We start from the raw sequence: 26,767 nt of genomic DNA, 5'->3' as shown, positions 1-26,767 counted from the left end.
GACCACTGGACCTTGCACATATAAACAGAGCTGCTACCTTTAAACACATTCTTAAATCTCAGTTGTTCTGTATACTATTTAAATTGTCCTGAGAAAAGATGCTGCTATTTGTCCCAAAGTGACTGCAAAAAGATTTGCTGTTATTTGTATCAAAAAAGCTTTATACCCTGTATAACATGATGTATATAACGATGCAATGTGATATAGCTCTGTTTACAATATGTTGTACCCCCTCCAACTGTATATACTGAACCCATTTTCAGCTGTTTGCATTATATTGTGACACTTGCTTTGGCAATGTAAACGTATGTTTTCTCATGCCAATACATTTAATTGAAATGCATGCAGCACGCTGGGCAAGACCTACGCTGTAGAGTGTATCGGCAGAAGTAGCAGGATTTTGGCAGATGTAGGCTACCGCTTAAATGAATAGTTCAGATCTTTTTAACTTAAGCTGTATGTATAGTGGTTAATATATACAGTTAATATAGCGGTTGCAACTGCATTTATTGATTGCCCGAGTCCTGCGGTGGGAGTTCTGCTCTGGTTTTGGTCAATATGAACAGGTTGTGAGCACAAGACGTCCACAGACGTCCGGAAATCTCGCTATGTAGTGCCCAAGACGTCTGTGGACGTCTTAGCAATTATTTTTAAAATAAACTATCTGAACTATTCCTTTAAGGAAATGACGTTGACGCTTTACAAAAATGTTCACATTCTCCGTGAATGAAACAAGTGTTGTGATTGGTCAAAAAAAAATGGTATCTGGGGGGAATAAATCTGTCGGATGTTCCGGCCTGACACTTCCGCTGATGCACTCTGCATTAGGTCGTGACCAGGCTTTTCTCTTTGAAGATGAGTAATGCTGGGACCGAGGCTAGTATGTAGTGGTGTGTTATAGTTTTTTTTATTTTTTCGGAGGGTATACCACAATTATTCCCACACGCACCTGTGGCCAGCACCTCATGACAATAGAGCATCGCAGTCCCTCCCCCTTTCAGAACGACCAGTGGCCCAGGAAATGAAATGCAATGCATTTCTCCTATCGGATTTTCTTTAAGTATTTATTTAAAGACGGTTACGCCGCGGACAAAGCCGCTTTAAAGAAATGCCTATGAGAAAATGAACGGCGATTTCTTTTCCGGGTCTCTCGAGGGGGGCGGGACTGCGACGCTCTATAGCCACACATCACATCGGACGCCACATTATGCCACTATCAGAATAGGGTCGACGTGGTGTCTGGTTACTAGGGCCCAGCTTACCAGCCCTCCACTTGCCTCCACACTTCCACAGACTATGCATAAGTACTCTGCTAAGGTTCTAGGCTTATTATCCCTGCCCTCAATGTCTATACATATTGTATAGTTAATATAAAATGCATTATTCAGGCACATTTCTGCCACCTGTTTACCCATTAGGACCACTCTACACAACAACCTCAAACAGCGACGCACACCTATGGTTAGCTAGTGCTTCTAGTCACATGAAGAACTTCCTCGGCTGGGTACTGGACGGTATACGATTTGTCTTGGACAGTATACTACGTGTATAGCGCAACATGGTAGAACACACCACATATTTACACCTCTCTTATCTTCCTTGCCCATATTTCTCCATGACTTTGTTATTATCTATCTACAACCTGTTGAGAAACCCTCTATTCCCTCACGCCGATGAGGATACATTTCTTCTGAAATGCCCATTGCGCTTCAAGCGGCTGTCACAAGACATTAGAGACACAATCTTCCTCCCAGAGTTAATGCCCGACTGTAAGCTGGCAGTGGCGGAGGTGGGGACTCTGCTTGAAGATCCTTGGTGTTCCCTAAAGGGCCACTCTCCGCCCCGGAACATAATGAGAGTGTCACCTTATTCTCTCCCGACCGCTCACCGCCAACCCCGCCATCAGCCCTGTTTCTTAGTGACAACAGACAGCGCAAGGCTGAAACCCAAGATTAGCCGTTACCATAAATGTTATCGCGGATCTTTGTACAGGGTTGTGACAGTGTGAGGCTGGTCGTTCGGATAAAGGGCAACGCATGAGCGGCGAAGTGTGGCCGACACGATGCAGTCGCCGGTGTCTTTTTCTTTGTTAAACACCATATGTGTTATGGTGTTAGTTTTTGTCCTTGAAGGCAGCTCTGGTGTCATTAGGAGAGAGCCTTGTGCCGCTGTAATCACTCGGGGACACAGATAGCTTTGTTTGGCTGCTGTCACGAAGGCATGCAGTGTTTCAAAACGCCAGCTTAAGGCTTTCTATGATAACTCTTAAGCTTTTGCTCTTGGTAATCACACGGTTTCAGTACTATATCTTTTCCTTTTCTTATTTAATCCTTTTTTTTAATTATACAAGAGAATTACAGCAGAGAATTATAGCAGAAATGGAGAAGATTTCCCTCAGATGGAACAAAGGGAGGGGTATCCAAGAAGCTCCTTGAATAATTTCCGTGAAGGCAAAGTTGACCATCCTTTCACTTTTCCAGCATTCCCTCTGTGCGCCCTACGGCAGTTAACATCAGCTCCCACCGAAAAGACCTTACTGTACCGAGTGTGCACATTTCTAGCATGGGTGGACTTCTATTACAGTATTGCCTATTGAAACCCATATAACCCTTGCAAATTTACAGCCAGGGTTATGCCAGTACCTACTGAGGTACAGCAGAAACAGACCCTTTGAACTGTCAGCGTTGTGCTACACCCATTGCACAGCTCGGGGTCAGTGGTTCACACTACAAACCAATGGGACACCCAATGCTTTTTGAGTGGTGCAACCACTCCTACAACCAGCTTGCAATGTCCTCGTACCTGTTTGTGTGTGTGTCTGTGTAAGCACGAGTATGTGACTTAATAATAGCAGTAGGGGGCGCCAGAAACAGTGAGAGGGGTGGTGTCTCTAATAAGAGAGAGAGAGAGAGAGAGAGAGAGAGAGGGGGGGGGGGGGGGGGGAATTGCACCACTCAGTTCACACGTGTGTGATTTTATAGTATTCCAAGCTTTAAGACCTAGGAACACGTGTGTGTGTGTGTGTGTGTCTTTCTTTAATATACACACACACTTCAGAAGACTTAGAAGGCATTTTTAGAACCGGCCTCAGGTCTATGGTCCATTGAGCAACACATGGAATAGAACCCGTAACCCTGTTGGCGCCACGAGCCACACACAAGGACAGGAGTTTAGGATCCAGACAGTAATGAGCAGCATGTGCTCTTGCCGTGATCACCTCTGCCAGCACCATTTGCTCTAGGAAACATCAGGGCTATAGTCATGAAAAACAACACATCTGGTGTCTTTGTGTACTACCTACCCCCGTCCCATGCTGATGACATCATCAGTGCAGGTTTTCAATGGGCACATTATCGCTATTCGCCTCGCCTCTGTGTTCAACTGTCTGGAGGAAAACGATCTCACGGAGGGTTCTGCACCTCAACAGTAATCAACAGCAACACATTACCAAGCCAGATGGTCCCGACAACACAGGGAAATGAGACCCGCAGACATTTTATTTTTACTGACACTTCTTCTTCATAATGGCAGAGCATGGTGCGTCCGTGCGTGTGTGTGTGTGTGTGTGTGTGTGTGTGTGTGTGTGTGAACATGTGCATGAATGCTCATTACGTCATTCTTGTATGTCCAGGTCATGTGCCGTTGGCTTATCGTTTGACATTACCCTTTATCATTCAGCGGTCACCATGGTTATTAGCGCTGTGTTGTCATTTCATTTTGCAGCGAGTCACTGTAGTTTAACATGCTCCTATCCTACTTGGGGAACTGAGCACGTATTAAGTATTCATAAGCCCACACTGACGTGAGCACAGCCGTTTTCCCCAGCTTTTGTCTTTTTTTCTCCCCCTTTCTTCTCTTTTTTTTAATCCCCCTCCCTTCTATTCCTGCAAAATGATATGCAAATCACTGTGCATTATGGTGTAGTGAATAAAAATGAGCAGGGATGGGTGATCTGGTCTGAGGTGTCACCGCAGAAAAGGACTGCTTTGTGTGAGTGAATACAAGTGGAGCAAGCTCTGCTGTCTGGGATGCAGTACCGATGTTTGGGCAGAGAGGGGCACTGTTGTCCCAGGCAGGGGTATGTCCTGTTCGGGGCTGTGCGGTACATTAGGTATTGGAAACTCTACTCCTGGCAACCTTGATTAAGACAGGATGTCATTAGTACGATTGCTCTTGATGATGATTACGCAGAGAGAATTGTCTGCCCACGCATGGATGGAAAACAAGGTTTGCGTGGCAGCTCAGGTGCTGACTTTTCACACGTTTAATTGAAGGGGAATGTGATGTGGAACTCACAAAGAAATAAAATAAAAAGAGGGAAAGTGTAATTTCCCATGAGGAATGAATAGAAGTTGAGAAAACTGGGCTCTTGCATTCAACACAAGTTAGCAAGCTGTTAATAATGTTAATCAGTGAAAAGAAATAACTTTATTCACTGACTTCAATGAATGGTTAGTAATTTGCCTTGGTGGCCTTGGTGTAAAGACCCACCACCAACTTCCACAATATCACTTTGCGTACAGTGCAGGAGCCGTGTTGACCTCTAACATAGCAGTGCAGCACATCCTAATACACAGCACAATAGGACAGACATATGGACAATGTGCATAACGGCACAATACCGACATGTGAGGTACGGATACAGAAGGACGTCAACTGCAGTCTGCAGCGCAGGGGGACGACGCAGAACCATTGAGTGCCGGGATGTGTTTGTGGGCAACGACGGCAACACAATACGGCCTCACAAAGTGTTCACAAGGACGGGGAATAGACTGGATGATTTCCATGGCAACGGAGTACACAAGTACTTGCACACGGGTACAAGAACAATGGCACCTCACTCACATGCCGTTTTAAAGGCACAGCAAACACACCGCGTTGCAGTGAACATATTGCAACCGACGTGAACACTGAAGTACGGAACACAGAACCTCATATGGACGGCTAACACTTACTTACTGTGAAGTGCACAGGTGAAAGTTCCTCGAAGGGTCCCCCCCCCCTCATGTAGATATAAAGATCCTCGTGTCCAAAAACATGCACCTTTAGCATTCAGTTAAATTAACACTGAGCAATTTGGTTGTGTACAATGCAGAGCGGACGATACATAAAACATGTGACGCCTGTAATTCCAAGCAGAGGCGACATTTGTCGCTTCCTCTCCCCTGATTCCTTTTGAAGGAGGTCACTTTCGGTTTGGAGTCTGCGTGATTATGAGACAGTATTGCTGAGCCGTCCATTTGAAATTATTCGCTAAAGCAGATTTTCTTTGTTCCCTCACTCTCTTCTTTATCTGTCTCTCAGAGTCTCCCATTTTTTCCCTCTTGACTTTCCCCCTCTCTCTTTCTGTCTTTTTAGCCCCACTAGGAGCAGAGGGGGATTTATAGTTGCGTGCCTGCAGGAGTAGCACACACAAAATATGATATCTGCAAACTTGTAGTTCTGTTTTTGTGTTTGACATGGCACAGAACAAAGTATAAATTAAACTTGTAGATCTGTTTTTGTGTTTGACATGGCACAGAACAAAGTATAAATTAAACTTGTAGATCTGTTTTTGTGTTTGACATGGCACAGAACAAAGTATAAATTAAACTTGTAGATCTGTTTTTGTGTTTTACATGGCACAGAACAAAGTATAAATTAAACTTGTAGATCTGTTTTTGTGTTTGACATGGCACAGATCAAAGTATTAATTAGGCATAATGATGGTGATGTCGGTCCATCGGTCCAACATATCTTGAAAGCTTCTTGTTGGATTTCTTGGATTGTTCATCAATGTTTGGTCATAAACCAGATATTTGGTGTATTGTAGTAGTGCTTTTAGACTTTTAGTTTTTTAGTTTTAGTTGTTTCTCTCTTTCTCTCGTCGTCTCTTCTAATGTATTTAATTAACATGGATGTTATATGTACAGTTGTGCCAAGTACAAGGCGAGATCATCAATAGAAATATAATAATCAATAATCACTGTCTTTTCTTACTTTGCAGATCGCCTTCTCCCAGCACAGTAACTTCATGGACCTGGTGCAGTTCTTTGTCACGTTCTTCAGGTGAGTCCCACCATGACACGCACGCACGCACGCATGTACGCACACACACACCAGTGGTTCCCAAAGTGGCGTACGGGGACCCCCAGGGGTCCTTGAGGCAGTTCCAGGGGGTTCCCCAGCTAAATGATAGTTTGCAACCAAATGGACCCTTGTGGGTCTGTAACTCTGAGAGTGTACAAATGGAACCCGTTAGGGTCCATTTGGTTCCATTTGTACACTCTCACACTTATACTTATCAATTAACGTTGATTTTACAATATAAATTGGGGGTCCCAGAGATATGAATGTCATTAAATTGGGGTCAGTAGACGAATGCATGTCAAACTGGGGGTCCTTGAAATGAAAATGGTTGAAAATGACTGCTAGAGCCATAAAAATCTTCTCTTACGGGGGTCCTTGGCATATATTTTGAAATGGGGTCCACGGGCCAACTTGGGAACCACTGACACACACACACACACACACAAAGACATCACCACGACTAAATAACACTTTCCATTACCGCACAGACAAAACCCCTGACCGGTATACGGTTTTGGTGACAGGACCGCATACTGTACATAAGTATGAACTGTGGATAACATGCTTATGTTCTTTTAATAACACAATGGAAAATAAGAGCAACATCGTCTGCTCTTCTCCATTACTGAATTTGGTTTGCATAACATACAGTATGACAGCAACTGTTGCTTTATGTACAGCAATTAGGAAAGATCAGGGAAAATGTGTCAATATCAATACTTTCACTTGCACAAGCAAGCGAGCAATCCCATATGGTGATCCACCTAGAGTCAATATGGACCCCAATCAAGGGTTGAAGTAGAAGGTGGGTGTGTGTGTGTGTGTGTGTGTGTGAGTGTGTGTGTGTGTGTGTGTGTGTGTGTGTGTGTGTGTGTGTGTGTGTGTACGCATGCACGTGTGTGTGTGGGTGCGCACGCATGCACATGTGTGTGTGCGCACTCATGCACATGCGTGTGTGTGTGTACGCACATGCGTGTGTGTGTGCGCCCCTATGCACATGCGTGTGTGTGCACGCATGCACATGCGTGTGTGTGTGTGTACGCACATGCGTGTGTGTGTGTGTGTGTACGCACATGCGTGTGTGTGTGTGTGTGTGTGCGCGCACACATGCACATGCGTGTGTGTGTGTGCGCACCTATGCGTGTGTGTGTGCGCACCTATGCACATGCGCGTGTGTGTGTGTGCACCTATGCACATGCGCGTGTGTGTGTGTGTGTGTGCACCTATGCACATGCATGTGTTAAAATGGAATATATATCCCAGGGCTGGAGTCTACCTCTTCAGGAATTGCTGTAATGTGTTATCGATTAAGAAACTGGACAGGACCAAAAGTGGGGAAACCGTTGGAGATGTGTGTGCGTGCAGTTTGTGTGTATAATCTGTGTGCCTCCCTTATAGACCACATTCTTTGCGTGGGTGCGTGTGCTTGTGTGTCTCCACCCACATGCAGGCCTTCTCCCTGAAGGGAATATGGCCATTGAAGCAGTTGTGTTTGGGCAGCACAATGCCCTTAAAGAAATTACACAGTTCTGTGTCATAGTGCTTTTATTGATCCTGTAGCTACGTACAATTCATACACAAACAGCACTTTAATGCACAAAGAAATACGCACCTACCACCACACACACACACACACACACACACACACACACACACACACACAGACAGACAGACAGACAGACAGCCTTGATAGTGCTGATTTGTACGAATCGAGGCCTTTTTGTGAGCAGCCTGTGTGAGCGATTGCTGTGATGTTCAGAAAGCAACGCTTTTGAACGTCGCCTGAAAATCCTCCCATCTTTCACCCGGGGTGCTTTGATCTATCGGCTTTTTTTTGTTGGATGGAAGCATTAAAAGTTGGAGCAATATTTGTCTTGTCGCACTAAAGCTGAACCGACCTCACCTGCCTCCCTTGCACCTCACACACAAACACACAAATTCAAACCCTGCAATTTGCTGTGCGTGGGAAATGCATGCATGTTAATACACACACGTCAGTACACATCTGCATTCAAAGCATAAGAGACGAAACTTATCAATTTCCTTTTTGCTATTTATTTAATGTCCTCGTTTGTTAACATCTCTCTCTCTCTTTCTCACATTCTGTTCCCTACATCCCCTCTTATTTCCCACCAGTAGCTGTTTCTGAGCCCTGTCCACTCTAAACAATGTTTGCCATTCTACCAGTAGCGTTTCCAACGTGTCTTTCTTAGAAAGACACACCTCGTCTATTTTCTTTCCACTTGCTGCTCACGGACTGCAGCCAAATAAACTAAAAAAGTGTCATACTGTCATCATTATCAGCATATAATTTTTGTTTTATTTTCACTATTGTGACATATTCTGTATATCAACGGAATATGTCATAGACAAAGCATAACTCAAATGATTTGCCTTTCCTAATTCACTCGTTCTTAGGGCCGATTCATACTCCTATTTTACCGCTGTAGTGCTGAAATGATTTCCGCTCGTCAGATATTTTTAGTAGCACCGAAGAGCCAACTTCGGGTACCCGCCCCCCTGAACCTCAAATTACGTCACATTGTAGGCTCTACAGAGCCAAATGACGTCACATTGTAGGCTCTACAGAGCCAAATGACGTCACATTGTAGGCTCTACAGAGCCAAATTACGTCACATTGTAGGCTCTACAGAGCCAAATGACGTCACATTGTAGGCTCTACAGAGCCAAACCCACTTTTATTCGGCTCTAAAATAGGAGTATGAATACAGAAAAAAGGAAAATATTCATCTAAACAAAGTTGATGAATTTCCATATATATTTTAAGGCTACGGTGAAATATGGATTCAAACAATATTTTGGCCATGCCAATTTGATACTGTAATTTTAAATAAATATGTGGCATTTTGCCTACTCTTGCCGTTTTTACATGTAGATTCCATTAGGGCTATTGCACATAGGCCTTTTCCAGATGTTTAACTTTAGACTATAGCTAATATCACCAGTCTATACTTTTACCAATACCTATATGATAAACGGGGCAATATGACAGTATGTCATCATCAATCCCTGCAGATTTCAGCATTCCCATTGCTCAAAAGTGCAATGGGAAAGCTGAAACCCGGAAACGTAGCAGGATTGTGGTCCGGCAGTCGGTCTGTCTCGCTCTTCCTCTCTCTCTCTCTCTGTGCCCACACTCACACCGAGCTATACTAATAAAAGAGATGGTCATGACAGTCCCATTATAGCATACCCGGGGCTTGAAACTATGAATCACTGCAAACAAAGTGCATATGACAGCGCATGTGACAACCTTTTGTCCCACTCGCTGAGATGTTCCACTGGAAACTTTTTAATCTTCATGTCATTTAGAGGATCATGTCTCCCAAGCTTGCACAAAAGATATTTGGTGGGAAAAAAAGAACTATCCAGAAAGATATGGAAATGTCATTAAAGTAATGTTGACCGACTCATTTCCAACTGCTCCTTGTAGTCGAAAGAAGTGACCCAAACAACACGTTTTCTCCTTGCATAAGTCTCAGGCAATGATTGTTTGTAGCAAAGTGACCACAGTGAGTACAGTACTAACACACACCGTAGTGAAATATGCTGACAAAGCATAGAGTAGAGACGGTACAGTAGTAGAGTCATGTACAGTATACAGTATATGGCCCAAAGATATCTGGCTCTTATCATTCACCACTTAGGCGGGTAAGAATATGGTTTGACCCCAAAGAAATTGCAACAAAAGGTTTCTCAACTTTTTTTTGTAGTATTAGGTGTCCTTAATAACATACTAAAAGTTTACCAAAGTTTGACCACCCGAAAGGTGTTATTTTCAAGATGGCCGCCGCCAGTTCTTAAAATACCATTACTCCTCCATTATTCATCCTAGAAAAATAATTTTGGTGTCTAACCGTATGTTTTGGTTATCTAGGAATCCAATTAGCATATATAAATTATATAAAAGTACAATGATATATTAAAGCAATTGTTTATAAGGTTATAACAGTGTAATAGGACATTTCCCTTTTCTATAATGCCGTACTGCTGTATAGGTGAATTCATCACCTATACACAATTCACATTATGTTGAAGCTTTCAGGAGATTTATTTTGATACCATAACAATAAGGAATATATTCATTATTACTGGGTGGTACTGTCATGTGACATTTGTAAAAGCATGGCTGCCAAGTGATAGACTGCATGGGAATATTACACAAGTCATGGAATAAATTTACAGAGAAATGTCAGAGAAATGTCCCTTTTTTTGTAAAGGTGTCTGGCAATAATAATAATAAAAATAAGTCCCCTATAAGGGTAGTGGATCCCATACTGTGGGCCGGGACAAACATTGTGAAACATTGCAAAGTGTCTTTGCAGCAAACACACTCAGTAGAACCAAATGGCCACTTGTCTGGTCTATGGGGAAGATGGACTCAGTGGGGATACAGTGGAGAGAAATGGCCCCTCATGGGCCTAGAGACTAGAGAGGGTGTGTAAGTCAGTACAGAGCTATCACACATGTATCTTGGTATATAGGTAGGTGGTGGAGTGTCGCACGGATATAGGGTTCAGTTATGCTTGTCACAGACATCTTCTTATTCCCGAGACTGTAGTAGTTGTGTGTGTAAATTTAATTTCACATTTACTTTGTGTTTGGTACTGCTGGCAATAACCTTGAGCCCTGGGCTCCAGTCTTGGTCTCCCCATAGAATCCCAATCTAACCTCCCTCCACGCTGTGTCCCTGCTGCTATCCAACAAACAAGCATTGCTTTCTGCATATAGACCTAATGGTCAGTGTAAAGGCAACTTCTCAACAAAAGAATGCCAGTGAGGGATAATGGTGTGAAGCTCTTTCCAACGCGTGGTGATGATGACAGTAACTCAGGTCGTCTCGTTGAGTGCATTTAAAAGGTTTTATTTTTGCTTGCAGGGTACTCAAACTGTAACTTAAACAATAAACTGGTGCTACAAAATAAACAAATAAAATCATAACAACTGAAAAACAAACAAAAGACGCACGGTTGAAAAACTGTGTGGCATCCCTGTGGCGTTTCCCCAAATCCCTGCTGCCGTGCACCTGTGACCCATACAAGTAGGCTGTCCCTGTGATTGGTTGAACCCGCCTATGCCCAGGTTGTCATAGCAACTTCACAAGAACTTAACCACAATATAAAATCATCAAATTGGCTACAACAGTCAGAATACATGTTTGAGGGGTGCTAGGCCCTCCAATGCATGTCTTCTTAAAGGGCCGCTGACACGCCCCAAAATTAATATGGGTGGTACAGCACATCACGTGGTCTGACTGAAAACAGTTTGAAACAGTTTGAAACAGGGCTACAGCGCGCCGCGCTAGCAACAAGTGGCTGCTAGCTCAGGCTAGCGTTTTTGACGGTACATTTAGGTCATATTTGCTATAAATGTAATTGAAAAAAAATATGTTTTCACTCGAAAATCCTCGTTACAATGACATTGAGTTGACGTGTAAGTTTTAGGGTAAACTGTTGCATAATTGCAATTTCGCTTGACGAGTTCCATGCTCTCCGTCTCCCCCCGCTAGACAGGCAGTGGTAACCTGTGAAGCTCCGTGCTGCGGAGCCCTGTTCAGCACTTAGCCGTGTTTGAGGCCATGTCAGCGGGGGGAGACGGAGAGCATGGAACTCGTCACGCGAAATTGCGATTATGCAACAGTTTACCCTAAAAATTACACGTCAACTCAATGTCATTGTAACGAGGATTTTCGAGCGATTTTTATTTTTTCAAATAATTTATTTATTATACTATATTTATAGCAATTATGACTCTAAATGTGACACCAAATTAGTAGCATAAGTTGCTATGCTACTACGGCCACCAAGCCCAGCGAGCCTGCATAGAAGTCGATGGGGAAAGCTTGTCACACTCTGACGTCAGAATCATGATAGCATTGTTTGATAGCCGTTCTTATCTCCCGAGGGGCGTGTCAGCGGGCCTTTAAGTCATGTGGCAGCCAAGACTATATGGACTTTAATGTTTGTTTAGGGTACTAAACTACATGGTACTAAATGACAATGTAGGATGACATGTGGTCGATATAAATACAGTGGGTGCCCCTCATTTCGTGATTTTTGAATTTTTGTACTAGCTGTTCTAGAGAGGGGAGAGGACATTTTGCGACATAATGATCAGTCACTGGGGGCCCCCAGTAATATGAATGGTCAGCCACCAACCAGACGCCGACTCTCCTGTGAGCCAGTCCGACATAGGGACACCACGTGGAGGTCTTATAACCACCACTATGTGGGTCTCACCCTCCTGTATACCTATGCCCACCTAGTGCCTAGCTCAAAGCCAGCAGGAGGTCCATTTGGGACCAGCATACATACATTTAGGAAAACGACTGTCTGCCTGACAGTCTTGCAACGTGGAGGTCTTATAACCACCATCAGTGGAGACTGTCCTCACTACCTATGCTAACTCAAGAGGTCCTATCTCGGGAGTAAGAGCCAGCATGGTCCACATGGGACCAGTGGGACTAGTGAGCCAGGCGACATAGGAACACTCCTCCCAGCCTAAGAGAAACCCCAATTCCTTAGTTTCTACCTCCTCCACACTCCGTTCTCCAGCATGCCATGACTTAGAAATCGTTTGAATCCCAAATGCTAATTTGCTTTTGGAGGGGTTGAGAACGAGGAGAGTGCAGGCTCCCTAAGCCACTTGGAGTGAGATATGGCAAAGATGAAAAGTTATTTCGTGTATCGTTTGCAGAACTGTCTTTGTTGAAATGTGTGGCGTATCATTTCTCTTCCTCTACATGACAATCCTCGGAGCTCCGGAATGGTCCAACAATCCAACTGTGTGACATGTCATGATTGCTGTTACTTCAAAACGATGCAGGTCTATTCCCCCCTCCTGGACATGAAGAATGTATACTTGAATATTGGAATGTGGCTATTGCAATGCACAACATGGAGGTCTTAGAACTACCACCACAGGGACAGACAAGCCCCAATCTCTCAAGCTCAAGTGCCCCATAGCTTTAATGGGACATGTACTGTATGAGCCACCTCGGACATGCATAGAGGAGAAGACCATGAGGGTCTTCTTAACTTTGCTCTTCTGTGCTCCAAGTCCCCAGGGAGAAATCCAGTGACCCCCCACTCCCCATACTCCCCTGTACCCACCTGAGGGGAACCCTAGGCCCACTAAACTCTAGACCGGACCCCCCTTTACCTTCTCACCCAACCCCACCTATCATACGCCCCTCTGCACCCGGTAGAGACTTAGGTTCTGACTACTCTGCACTAAGAGTAAGTAGAGCGTCGCAGTCCCGCCCCCTCGAGAGAGACGGAGAAGAAATCACCGTTCATTTTCCTCATAGACTTTTCAAAAAGTATTTATTTAAAGACGTTTACGCCGCGGACAAAGCCAACTCTTGTCGTGACAAATCATGACAATAAACACAATGTTTTGGGCCAAACAAAGAATTAGAAAGTAGAAAAAAACAGCAGATTACAACACTTGTTGTTTTTCTTCTTTGTAATTATTTGTTTGGTCCAAAATATTGTGTTTGTTGTCATGATTTGTCACAACAAGAGTTGGCTTTGTACGACGCTTATAATGTCTTTCAATAAATACGTTTCGAAATGTCTATGAGGAAAAATGCATCGGGAATTATTTCCTGGGCCTGGCGTCGTCATGAAAGGGGGCTGGACTGCGACGCTCTATAATGCAAGAAATTAGTTTTGGGTGGGGTGTATAATGATGAATTATTTACAGTAGTTTGAGCCAAAGTTCATCCACCGAGCTATCCAAAACGTTTCAATATTGCAATCATGTAGGCTATTATCTATCAACTGACAATATTCTCTGCCACAACCTTCTGAATTACTGAAAATTGTGACTATTAGTTTTGTTGTGTTTTGAGGATATCTTGAAACCTTATTCCAAAAAATATATAAATATTCAGACATTTAGTTTAGTTAACTTGAAACTGGTGACTATTTCAGAGGGTTTTAACAGAGTCACAAACACAATATTGGATTTCACAATTATCTAATTGTATCTCTGCAATTTGAAAACATAGGGTTAGACACAAAAAGTACTTGTCTAGGATGAATAATGAAGGAGTTAGGCTATTTTAATGGTTTTTAGGCCATCTTGGACACCATCTTGAAAATAACACCTTTCGGGTGGACAAACTTTGGTAAACTTTTAGTATGTTATTAGGGACACCTAATACTACAAAAAACTGTTGAGAAACCTTTTGTTGCAATTTTTTGGGGGTAAGGTGCTTTTTTTTCATAGATTTACTCGCCTAACTGCAATGGCGGGTGAGACACATTGTTGTTGTTGGTCTAAGCAGATCGGCTGCTAGAATCCAGATGTTAACCCATTTAGACCTGACATCGAAATAAATAAAAAAGTCTTCTGAAAGAATATATATTCAAAGATTTGTGCCGCATTTTCACGATTTAAAAAAAATAGCAGATCTACAAGCTCATAGCGCGCCACCGAGTGGCGCGCTATGAGCTTGTAGATCTGCTATTTTTCAATAGCGTAATGCTAACACCAAACGGGGTTCCCGCCCAAAATGACGCCACCGGTGACGAGGTTATACAGTTACTTCAGCAACAGGGAAGTCTGCATGAGGACCATCATTCGGTGGTGTTGTTGTTGGCCTTTATTGTTGTGTTTTCTGGTTTCTAACATCAAAGTATAAGCCTTAGAAGAAGAAGAAAGTCCAATGTCTCTTGAACGGAGGAGTTGTCGACCTATTGAAGTTTTTTTATTTGTCAAACAACACACACACACACACACACTCAATTCAAGGGCTTTATTGGCATGAGAAAACATACGTTTACATTGCCAAAGCAACACAATCAAAACTAAAATTTGAAACTAACATTTGAAAGTCAGAATCTTCAATAGATCAATTTCTATGTACCAAGATCACTGGATGCAGGTATAGTGCAGGGATATACACAATGATTAATTAGTCTTTAGGGTGGTTGTGTTCCGTTTGATATCCTTCTCCTATCACAGCAACTCACGAATCTTGCTGCGTGCACATTGTTGTACTTCGCCCAGCAGATATGGTAGTTTTTTGCGCACACACACACACACACACACACACACACACACACACACACACACACACACACACAGACAGACACACACCAAATGAAGCATCAGTTAACCTTCCAATAGCCTGCTGATGAATCCCTGTAGTTCTAGAAACCTCTGTTCCCCAAGAGGACGAGTCTCAGGGGTGCTCCTCTGTTGCTAATATTAACATCATGGCACGAGGGGAATACTTCGTCTGGCCAACTTCATGAGAATGAAACACTTATTGAAATGTTCCACGTGTAGCGATATAAGTTCTTAAGAACAATCCGAGCCGATGTGGATCAACCCTTGAAATGAGTCATACTAGACTACAAGAATTGTAATGTTTCACGTAGGGGTTTCCTAAGGTTGATTTATGCTTAATTGCATGCCGGTGTCGTGCTGCATGCACCGCAAGTTCTGTAGGCAATCTATAAGCTCACAACAAGTCCTGCAGTGGCACATTGTGAGCTTGTAGATCGGTGTGTTCGACACCAAGGAGAAATCAGGACTTGTAACACTTCTATGTAGTATGTTTGTAGTCATGGTAGCAAATGGCAATGCTATTGAACTCTGAACCTGCCAGCATCATTATTGATCCATCTACTGTATGCAGGGAATTGAACCCTCAACTCAGGCAGTGACAAGTTAACACTGTTCTCTATCTGTTGAACACAGGGCTGTGCAGGTTAACGTGAGGGGAATGATAATAATAAGCCATCAGTTATAATAAAATGCTCTCGAAAACAAAGGCAACCTAATGAAACAACCATGACGCACCTGACAGATTCCTGCTAAATCGCCCCCAAGGCGGCCTAAATATTTTTTGAAAGATGTCATACTTAGTGAGAAGAATTATTATAGTTCATAATGGAATGGCTGTTGCGACCAAGTGTATGGTTGATGCATTAACCAGTTAGTCAGCCATGCGCCCTATAGGGGGACACACAATGATGGGGGGGGGGGGGTGATACCCTCAGGGCAATGGAGGTCTGGGCAGGTGAATGAGTCACACTGGCAATGTGGGTCACTCGTCTCTCAAAGGAATACGTGCTCGATTCAAACACGCATCGAAGAGACGCAAGAGGGTTCGCCGTAGGCTGAGCGCCTGGAAGCGTCTCTCTGCAGTGTTGACACCTGCTCCTGACCTGCATCATCAGCTAACAGGTTGCTGTTGAGGGTTTTGTTGGGCAGGGATTCACACTGTAAATCAAAAGGCTAAAATTGCGAGGTGGCTTGGACAAGACTCACAAGAGTGTGTGTGCGTGTGTGTGTGTGTGTGTGTGTCTGCTTTGTGTCACAATGCAACGTGTTGTAGATCAGCTCATTTCGCTATGCGTTGTATAACAGTAAGACTTTTACATGTGCCCCTCCCAAGGAGCACACGTGCACCCTGGGAAAAACTTCACTTTGGTATTATTCTTTCTGTCGGTTGACGCACACAGTGTACAATGATGTGCGGTATTAGAACGCTCTGTTCTGACTACAATACGCCCTTCCACCCAGCACTAGTCCTCCACTCCTCCATTATCCTTGAACCTCCAACTCCCATGTAATCAATCGCCACCACCGCATTGAATACTCTGCTATCCAATCCCTGTGTGTTCTGTTCCCCATCCTCCCGCTCTTCTCTCGACATCCATCCCATCCTGACATTTGACCAGTTCGTCCATCAATCGCAACGTAATCAAAATCAGCCCCCCAACCCCCTCTCCCACCCCCCCCCCCCCCCACCCCCACCCCCTCCAAAAAGCTACATCTGCAATATTTATTCCAGGGGGAAAAGAAAGGGAGCTTCCTGAACAAGGTCTTGTTTTGGTGTCCCCAGTGCCATTTTGAATATGATCAATGGGGAAACAAAATCTTTCTTCTCTGACAACGGCTCCCATTCCTCGCTGTGCACTTACAGGATCACACATTTTCCCCCTCAGCTTGTTGTCTTTTCGCTGAAGCAACACCAAAGTAGACTGCTGAGAATTACTTGCATGTTGTTGCTGTCAGGCAGAAACCTTGTACGTATCTCCATAGTTTTGTTGTAAATGTATCCCCGACTTTATCATACAAGAGTGACGCACAAACGTAGTTAAAATAACAGATCTGTAAGCTCACAACGCATAGCGATGCAACACCCTTTTGGTGTTATGCTTTAGCTATTGAAAAATAGCAGATCTACAAGCTACAAGCTTGTAGGTCTGCTATTTTTGAAAAATCGAAGAACCACTGACACAAACATTGCTTTTTCAGAAAACTGTCAGGATGTAGAAGACATTTTTAGAATCTGATCTCAGGTCAGAATAGGTTAATATATAATAAAAAAGGGAATGTTTTTGGACATGCATGGTTCCCACCCGACCGCAACGATCTATCTCACTTCATACAATGGCAAGTTGTGGTATGCAGCAAAGTGAGCATTAACGGCATCCACATACTGTACAGCAGCCCCGTGTAGACCCCCACCAGACCACCAATCAGCAGCATTCTCCAGGGGCTATGGCGAGGGTTTTTTGTGGGGGGAGACGCAGCGTGTTAGCGCGTGGCTGCACAGCGGTGCCCCCCACTCTGTCTCTGTGGTAAACTTTCATCCCCCCTCTCTTTGTAGTATTCTATTAGCTAGCAGCTGCAGACCCCAGGGGAAATGTGCTCGGCGGAGATAGGCTCTTTGTCATCATCCGTCGCCAACGTCAACACGCGTGCATACACACACACACACGCATGCACACGCGTGGCCGCGCGCACACACACACAGAGAGAGAGAACGGAGACACAAGTTGCCACACAGGCGGCCAGACATACACGCATGAGCGAACTCAAATCCATGCTGGCATGAAATACAAGCCAGACGACCAGCATGGGTACGGACTACACAACAAACAGACACACACACACACACACACACGCATGCACACACACACACACACACACACACACACACACACACAGGCACTTACAAACAGTAAAATCTTCAGTATTCATTCATCCGTTTAACTTGTAACTCAGAGTGTACAAATGTAACCATGCGGACCTGTAAGTGTCCATTTGCTTTAACGTTAAGTTAAATGAGAACTGAGGATTTTACTCTGCACCCTCCCACATACACACAAGACTAACAGACGCAGGCATGAGTGCCTAGTGACACATGGAGGCGTTCGTATGAGTACGTACTCACTTGCACATGTGTGTGCGACACACACACACACACACACACAGCAGTGTGTCTACTCTGCCCACATTGACACACGCACACACACGGTTTTGGGCCAGTGCCATAAGTTCAGAGGAACATGCAGCTGTGCTGCCATCAGCAGTGTCTCACTGTGGCTGTGACAGTAAAATCCTCAGTGTTAAGATAACTCTGAGCGTATACAAATGTAACATGTTAACATTTGTACATGCTCAGAGTTGTAAATGGATCATTCTAAGACGGACATGCAGTAACCAGTGTTATTGGCTGATTCCTGTGATAAATCACCTTGTATCAGTCTCACGTGCGTTATTTGTGATTCAGTGTATCCGTTTCTGACAGTGAGGGAGGGGCAGCGATAATTGTAGCCATAGGGTGGCGACTGACTGAGGAGCTTCAAGCAGGGCTTTTAATGAAAACAAGCGATACCCTTCACTCGTAAACCACAAAGTTGCTCTTCTTGGTGCATGCTGACAGACACAGGAAGCCAGGAAATAAAGCCAGGAAGTAAATTGTTAACAGTTTTTATTGAGAGTACGTGACTATAATTTTCAAGTTGCCATATTTGTTACCGTTTTAGAAAAGCAATAAATTAATGTGAGGTTGTGGTTTACCTCAAATTTACAAATTGCTGAGAGCGTTAGAGGCCAGGGCTTTAAGTTCTTAGTCCTGGGGACTGATTTCAGTCCTGAGGATTTCATAGGGGTAATGTAATGAGATCAGTGCAGATTTGCAAAAAAAACATTTTCAGTCTTGGGATTTTTTTAGCTTTAAGCCCTGGTTAGAGGCACTCTACTATGTGTCGTGCCTACTTCCCCTCTCAGCCATTCTACGGTAAAAAGAGACCTAGTGGATTATTGCTTTAATTAATTAACGCTGAGTATTTTACTGTGTAATATTGTCTTTCTGTCAAGTTACTACATGCCTCGCCTTTTACTCTCGTAACAAGCACATATAAGGGTAATGTACAAGTGCAGCAGTATACACATGAACACAGAGGCTGTTAATACCCCTTGTAAACACACTTTGCCTACACACTGGTGATGTTGACACACACACACACACACACACACACACACACACACACACACACACACAGACATTGAATACATGCACAAACACAAGAGGCAATGGGATTTAAGGGATTTACATTTTTTGGGATTCATGTTGAAACGCTATACATTCAATTCAGCAGTGTGTCTGCCCACACTGACACTGGTGTGCGCGCTCTTGCTTACAGCCTGTGACAGACAATGCATATAGAGGTTGGGGTCGGCTCTATGCAATCAATTCGTGTGTCAGTTTAGAAAGCCATTCATTTACTAAAGGCAGAGCATTCATTTTCAATTATTTCCCACGGCTATTCGTTCTGTACGACTTTATTATCAAGCAACAATACAAATAAAAAAGCAATCCACCGTGAATAATTGAATACAAAGTGATATTGACCTCCTGTGCAGTATGCAGCCACTCTCCTATCCGCGATGGGAGCTATAGACTCTATAGCACCAGTCAAGGTTAGGAGTGGAGGTGGAGGAGAACTCATAATATTGTGGCTTCCTATAATAAAGGAAGGCACAATATGAAAATAGAGAGGCTGTGTGTATGTATATTTATTGAATTATTGATAAAATGTACAGAATAACAGAAAAGAAAAGATGTGTGTTGTCTGGGTAACCATTTTTTAACCACATAAACCCTAGCATCCCTATACTGGTCTTCCCCTGAGAAGGCCTGGAGAGATTCTTCATTAACATGCATGCATGCAGACACACACACACATGCACACACATGCATGCATAAACGGTAAACAACCTTGCAATGCAAAAATACACACTAAAAAGCATGTAAACACAAACTTTACACTCACACCCATACGGGCTCACGCACAATTGAATGTGGGCAGAATACACACAGAAATGCACACAATCATTGTCTGGCTTTCCTAAGGGTTCTCCTGGGGCACTCAGTAAGGGTGGCTGCTGCCAGGTCTGCGGTTGGCTCAGTGCCATAATATATATATATATATATGGCTGTCGTTTCCTCTCTCTCTCTCTCTCTCTCTCTCTCTCTCTCTCTCAGCCTAGTTTGGGACATGCAAATAAACTTGACCTCGACCTGTCTGTCTCTTCCTTATCATTTCACTTAAGCTTTATCTTCCACCATCACTCCCTGTGTGTGTGAGAGATATTGAACAGCGAGGATCAACACTGCCCCTCCTGTTCCTCAACCTCATTTGACTCAACTCCTCCTCCCTGTTCAGGACTCTTTTCCTGCTCCCTTGTAACGAGAGGGAGTGAGAGAGGAGGAGGCTGTGATGCTCTCCCAGAGGGAGTAAGAGAGGAGGAGGCTGTGATGCTCTCCCAGAGAGGGAGTGAGAGAGGAGGAGGCTGTGATGCTCTCCCAGAGCCTCCCTATGGAACAGGGAGACCAGCCTTCTTCTCTCCAGCTGATCAAGCGCAGCATCCTTCACTACCTGGCTCTTTACCTCCCCACCCCTCCTCTCTCTCTCTCTCTCTCTCTCTCTCTCTCTCTCTCTCTCTCTCTCTCTCTCTCTCTCTCTCTCTCTCTCTCTCTCTCTCTCTCTCTCTCTCTCTCTCTCTCTCTCTCTCTCTCTCTCTCTCTCTCTCTCTCTCTCTCTCTCTCTCTACATCTCTACATCTCTACATCTCTACATCTCTACATCTCTGACTTCTCGTTCTCCCTCCTCTCCTTTGATCTCAGTATGGTCTCTGCCTGCTCCAACTACTTTCCTACTCTCTCTCTCTCTCTCTCTCTGTTTTGTTGGTGGTGTTGGCAGGTCTAGTGGAACTTCTTTGTGGGGCTTAGTGAATAATGGATTCCAAATTTAAGCCAGCTGCTTCCTCCGTTTCGTCAAATGAGATGTTGAGAATCAAAGACGCCCCTAGAGATGGCCCAGGTCGCTTCTGAAGGGGCTGATTGGAGCACACCCAACTCTGTACCAATTCCAAAAACATATTTTGTCACGGTGGCGTTTGTTTTTGTGATGCATCAAAAGTGTTCTTGTCGTCTGAAATCAGATAAAGACTTGAAGGAACTTTTACCCTTGGTGATATCCTGGACGTTTTAACAAGTATAAAGATCTGTCCGTATTTATAGTATAAGTGAAGATTCTGATCGATGAGTGTTTGAAGGTGATTTATACTGTAGCTTGTTTGGTGACAATATCCCTGCATTTGTGTTATTTTCCTGCTCTGCGTCAGAGGCACGCCACTGCCTGTCAGTGTGAAGCAGGCAGGCAGGCCGGCCAGTCAGTGTGTGGATTAGTATGTTGGCTGTAACTACCAGAGCCAGAACCCTGGGCTGTAGCTGTGCTTGTTTGCCCTCCGGATATTGTCGTCTTCTCAGGTTATCCAATGACACGTCGATGCTCTCCTCTCCCTGTGGCCTGCACAGCTTTCTGCTGTAATCCACTCTCGGTCGGTCTCACTTTTTGTCGACTAGCTGCCTTTGCTCCCTACCCCCGTTTTCAATGCAAGCAAGCAGCCTTGATCTCTTTTCTCTTCTCTTATAGACACTCCCTCACGCTGGCCTATATCTGAAAACGGCCCTGTTAACACAAGGATGTTCATACCTAGCAGCTGCCTCGGTATGACTGCAGTGTCCTACTGTTGTTGGCCACTACTTTACTAGGACGGCTTTCTGTTAAGTGCTTTGCTCAGGGCTATGTTGATGTGAATGTTGAGCGAGGGGAGAATGTGCCTCATTCAGAATGTGTGCAGAATTTGGATTTTCCCAGCCACAGGATTGTTGGGAAAACCAAGCAATCTTCCAGTATTACATGCCCTCCTGTGAGCAATAGGCCAATACCATCCCGTCTATATCCAACATGGACATATATCTCTGTTATTACCCTAGTCCTGGTGATTATTTTTGCAAGTGTGTATGCGTGTGTGCGTGCAGGGTGGGTGAGGGGTGTGGGTGTAAATGACTCGCATCATAATTTTCCAATAATGGCCAAAATTGGCCATCATTTATCACCACCTCTGTATAAGAAATTACATGATTATTGATCACCAGGATGTTGCCTGGGTGCTATGAATCATTGCACACTGCTTGTAATGCTCGTATTGAAGCTTAATCCATGACCGCTGTCTTGCAAGATATTATCAACGTGGCTTTCAGCTGAACACAGAGTAATGACCACACACTCACCCTCTGTTAATCTTAAACAGATCTACAACAAGCTCACAATGTGTGATGATGCAACACATTTCAGCTTTCAAACACCATATAAAATGGGCCGGCGGTGGCTCAGGGGTAGAGTGGCCAGATGGGAACCCACAAGGCTCCCAGTTCGAACCTGGGCTCCCCCAGAGTTAGTGTCGAAGTGTCCTTGAGCAAGGCTCTGAACCCCTAATTGCTCCCGATGTGCAGGTTGGTGCCTTGTATGGTTTCCGCCGCCATCAGTGTATGAATGGGTGAATGTAATGCAATGCACAATCTATGTAAAGCGCCTTGGATAAAGGGAGCTATATTTATGGGGCTTAAGCAAAGGCCCAGTGTCCAGTTAGCAGTCCAAATGTTATTTAATTGCATATATTAACTAGAAAAATGTTCTCCTCGGAGCACAGGTCTCCACCAGGCCATGTAGTAGAAGTCAACTACAGCCAATCAGGATGAAATATGAAAAATCAGGACGGGTCCGTCTTAATGACATGACTATAGAGATATTGTGTACTGATTTGCAAAATAATGTGAGTAATGACAAAAACATTTGTTTAACACTTCCTGGTGGCGCTTTAACGGGCCAATGTGAAGTTTCATGGCTGGGGGGGTGCGGACGTCTCTCTACCACAACGGTATGTTGCATTCACACAGGCCGATGCAAAGCTACACAGACAGTGTATTTGTAACTGTTAAGCAGCAGGAGGGCGTTTTGTTAGCCGCTCAACCACTGCTGTAACGTTCCAACACAGATGTATTACTCGCCTAATGCTGCAGGTTCCATGTTAAAGTATTTCCAAAATGTGTACATTGTTTTAGTGACAGATGAATGGTTTTCATATCGTAAATATGGTCTCTAACGTAGAGTCCGCAATCGGACGCTGCGTTCATTATTTGAGGCGTGCGTTGCTGCAGGAACGAGCCAATGGGGAGTTCCGTAAGCAGTGCAGAAGTGCATTAATGACTGTAGAGCACGAACCTTCATTATAAAATATCGCTAAAATATCATTTTATGAATGACAGATGTAGCCACTACATTCAAATTGTTCCAAGAAAGTCGCTAGCATAGCAACCCAGTTGGCGCCGCTCTGGGAGATCAGATCATTTTTATTTTGATTAGGTGTTCCATCATGCTCGTTTAAGATGGCTAGATGGCTACTTCAACCAATCAGATTGCTTCCCCGAAACGACCGGCCTCGTCATGAGACAAACATGTTTATTAATGTTTTTTACAATATACACTTTTTAGTGAAACACAGTGACTTTATTTTGTAGGCTCTGGGACTATATTGGGTTTGCCTTTTTTTATAGGGCAAAGGTGGGAATAATAGAAGCTTTTTCGGTGTCTTTAAAGCAGAAATCTATCCAAATAATAATAAGTCTCCAGCTGTCAAAACTGCAATCTTCTGCTCCAGTTTCCCTCCCGTCCATCTCAATCCTGAGGTTTTGGAGCCGTTTCTATCTGTTGTATGGGATCAAAGCGCCTGTCAGTCTGCTGACAATTTCTCCCAAGTCCAATGGCCAGTGTGCAGGAGAGTTGTTCTTCTTGGGAAATATAGGCAGGGTCAAAGTAGGCAAGCTACTGTGTGGAATAAACAAATATGTCATTGCTAACTGCAAACAGTGTGACAACAGCAAACCACCTTGGAGCATTATTTACCCTCGTACAGTATTGCAACAGAACTTCTGTGCTGCAGAAATTATCCCCAACTTTCATACACTTTCAACCCAAGTTACTTTTTGACTGTTTCGCCTGAACTTTTCAACTTCAGAGCAAAACGGTCAGTTTCTGCACTCTCAGAGTTGTTTTCTATTTCAATTATATGTACCGGTAGTCTAGATGTCGTTTTCATTGCTTGTATTGCCACTAGACCTGCCATGGTTGAACCTAAGATGTTATAAAATCCTAAATTATCTTTTCAAAAGCATGTAATTTGTTGTAATAGTATATAGTATATAAAGTGAATTGGTTTGTCACCATCAGCCATAACCCATGTCTTTTCAGAGTGACACTGCTGGATAAGTGTTGGACAACTGGAAATAAATGACAATATAATTTCTGCATGTCAAGGCCCACTATCGTCTGTAACCATGTTGTTAGCTTTTCACACTGTTGCAATCTCGACTTTACCAGCCGTGATCTGATGCTGAAGTAAACCACCCTTTTGGGAATTTGGGAACCCATTGGCAAAAATAGCCTGTGTGGTCCGCTCTCTGCCCTCCTCTTCCGGTGGGGCGCCTATGTTTTCATGCACTAACAACAATGTATACATGTTCTGAATGCCCCGGCCAACAGATTCAGTAGTGTAGCTCCGAATCTGTTCTTGAGAGATTGCCCTTTTGTGGTTGGGATCAAATCCTGAAACAGAATCCATATTTTTAGCTCGATCTAAAATGGTGCTGGTATGGACATATGAAAATATCACTATCTTAACACACATCTATTGATAATGTGGCATAAAGAAATAGGATGATGTTGCATAAAGAATAATAAAAAAATAGGATGATACAGTATTTCGATGTACTTGCTGCTCAGTACACTTTTTACTATTTGCCAAGTAGCAGCACATAAGGTTGGAGGAAATCAAAGAGTACATTGATCTTAATTGTAGGTTGTGGCAAAGTTTGAGGTCATTCAGATGCTGACTCAGTGCAGTGAATGAACTGTGCAGTATATGTAGTCCAGTCACAGTTTAAGATGGAGCGACTGTGTTCACCACCTCTGCATCTGGATACGCTGTGTAGCTTTGTCTGCCTAAAATTGAAAACAACCTTAATCACCCATTGGAGTCCATGGACATCACCACACACACACACACACACACACACACACACATACACAGTTACACACACACACACACACACACACACACACACACACACACACACACACACACACACACACACACACACACACACACACACAGGTTTCACTCAATGAGGAAAGTCAGACAGGCCTGGGTGGCTCGAGTCTAGGAAGCGTCTGTCCAATCACTGGATCGATATAGACGGAAGGATGGACGGAGCAGAGGTGCTGCTGGGCTCTTAGGTACTGTGCTTGATGGAGTGGTAGGAGGTGGAGAATGGTGAGAGCTCTGCCCCCATCTGTCTGCACACCCCCAAATCCCACCCCCATGGAGCGAGGGAAGGGATCAAATGAAGCTCGTCCCCTCTGTGTCTCATTCCATCTGTGTCTATCTCGCCGTTTGGGGACGTATCCCTCCGTCTCTGTTGGTGTGTATGTGTCTATCCGTCGTTGTCTTTTGGCTTCTCGTCACCGGTCTCTCTCAATTACTCTCTTCTCTTTCCGTGTTTTACTCCTGACACCGTGGGCACCTGTGCAAATCAATGTTGCTGATTTGGGCGCCAATTGGCAATGTTAGGCACGCAAAACGGCATTGTCAGCAAGTGCCATAAGGGTGAATGGGCTCACCACTGCGGCATGGGCGTCAGTATATTCATGCTTGCTTTATTTCTCGAATTTCTCTCTCAATTCTCTTTGTTTGCATGTTGCTTTTAACTATGTTGTGCTCTCTCTCTCTCTCTCTGTCTCTCTCCCCCATCTGTCTTTGTCATTCCTCTCTGTCTACCTTCTCATTAGTTGCTGTCTTTTATCTTCATTCCTCTGTCTTTGTCTCTCTGTCATTCCACTCCTGTCTGGTCCGTTTTCAGTCTCTGCCATTAGTTTGCTCTCTTTCAGTCTGCTCTGTCCTATCTGTCGTTCTCAGTCATTGTCTTTCTCCCTCTCACTATCTGTCTCTGCCTTGCATCACTTTCTCTTTGCACCTGTTCCCTTCTATTTATCTTTGTACTGTATGCCCTCATATATCTGCTTCTTTCTCCTTCTTTAGCTCTCTTCCATCCTAAATGGTTAATTAATGTGTTTATGTATTAGTTTCACTCATACACCTGCACGTACGTACACCAGGCGGCAGAGGCAACCTAGCTAACCAAGAGGTTAAAGGGCCACTTCACCCCTTTTGCAACCAGATCTTATTTTAATGATGTTTGGGAGACAAAAAACACTTTCTTGGTGGTGTTATGTGTGTAATAGGTGTTTGTCGATATTTTAGTGCCAGTGATATCATGGACACTGGTCTCACTTCCTTCCTGGACTACATGTTGTCTCAGTAAGACGGCCCTCTCCCTCTCCACAAGGTGGGGTGAGTACAGCAAAGCATTATGGTCATTGTAGTAATCCAGCAGTGAGACCAGTGTCCATGACATCATAGACACTTTGAAATACTAAAATATCTAAAAACACAAATTACC

The 26,767-nt window shown here is 44.0% G+C and overlaps 1 protein-coding gene across 2 annotated transcripts in view; it reads left to right on the top strand.

The window, feature by feature from the left end:
- atrn (attractin) overlaps window positions 1-26,767 on the top strand; it is a 158,010-nt gene that overhangs the window by 80,893 nt on the left and 50,350 nt on the right. For both annotated transcript variants that reach the window (XM_083792563.1, XM_083792562.1), the window contains exon 25: window positions 5,987-6,048. In XM_083792563.1, the coding sequence (XP_083648689.1) occupies window positions 5,987-6,048 (62 nt within the window). The remainder of the gene's footprint in view (window positions 1-5,986; window positions 6,049-26,767) is intronic.

Source organism: Protomyctophum parallelum (genome assembly GCF_964188405.1).
Source record: "Protomyctophum parallelum genome assembly, chromosome: 20".
Lineage (NCBI taxonomy): Eukaryota > Metazoa > Chordata > Actinopteri > Myctophiformes > Myctophidae > Protomyctophum > Protomyctophum parallelum.
This window is presented reverse-complemented; position numbering and strand designations above follow the sequence as displayed.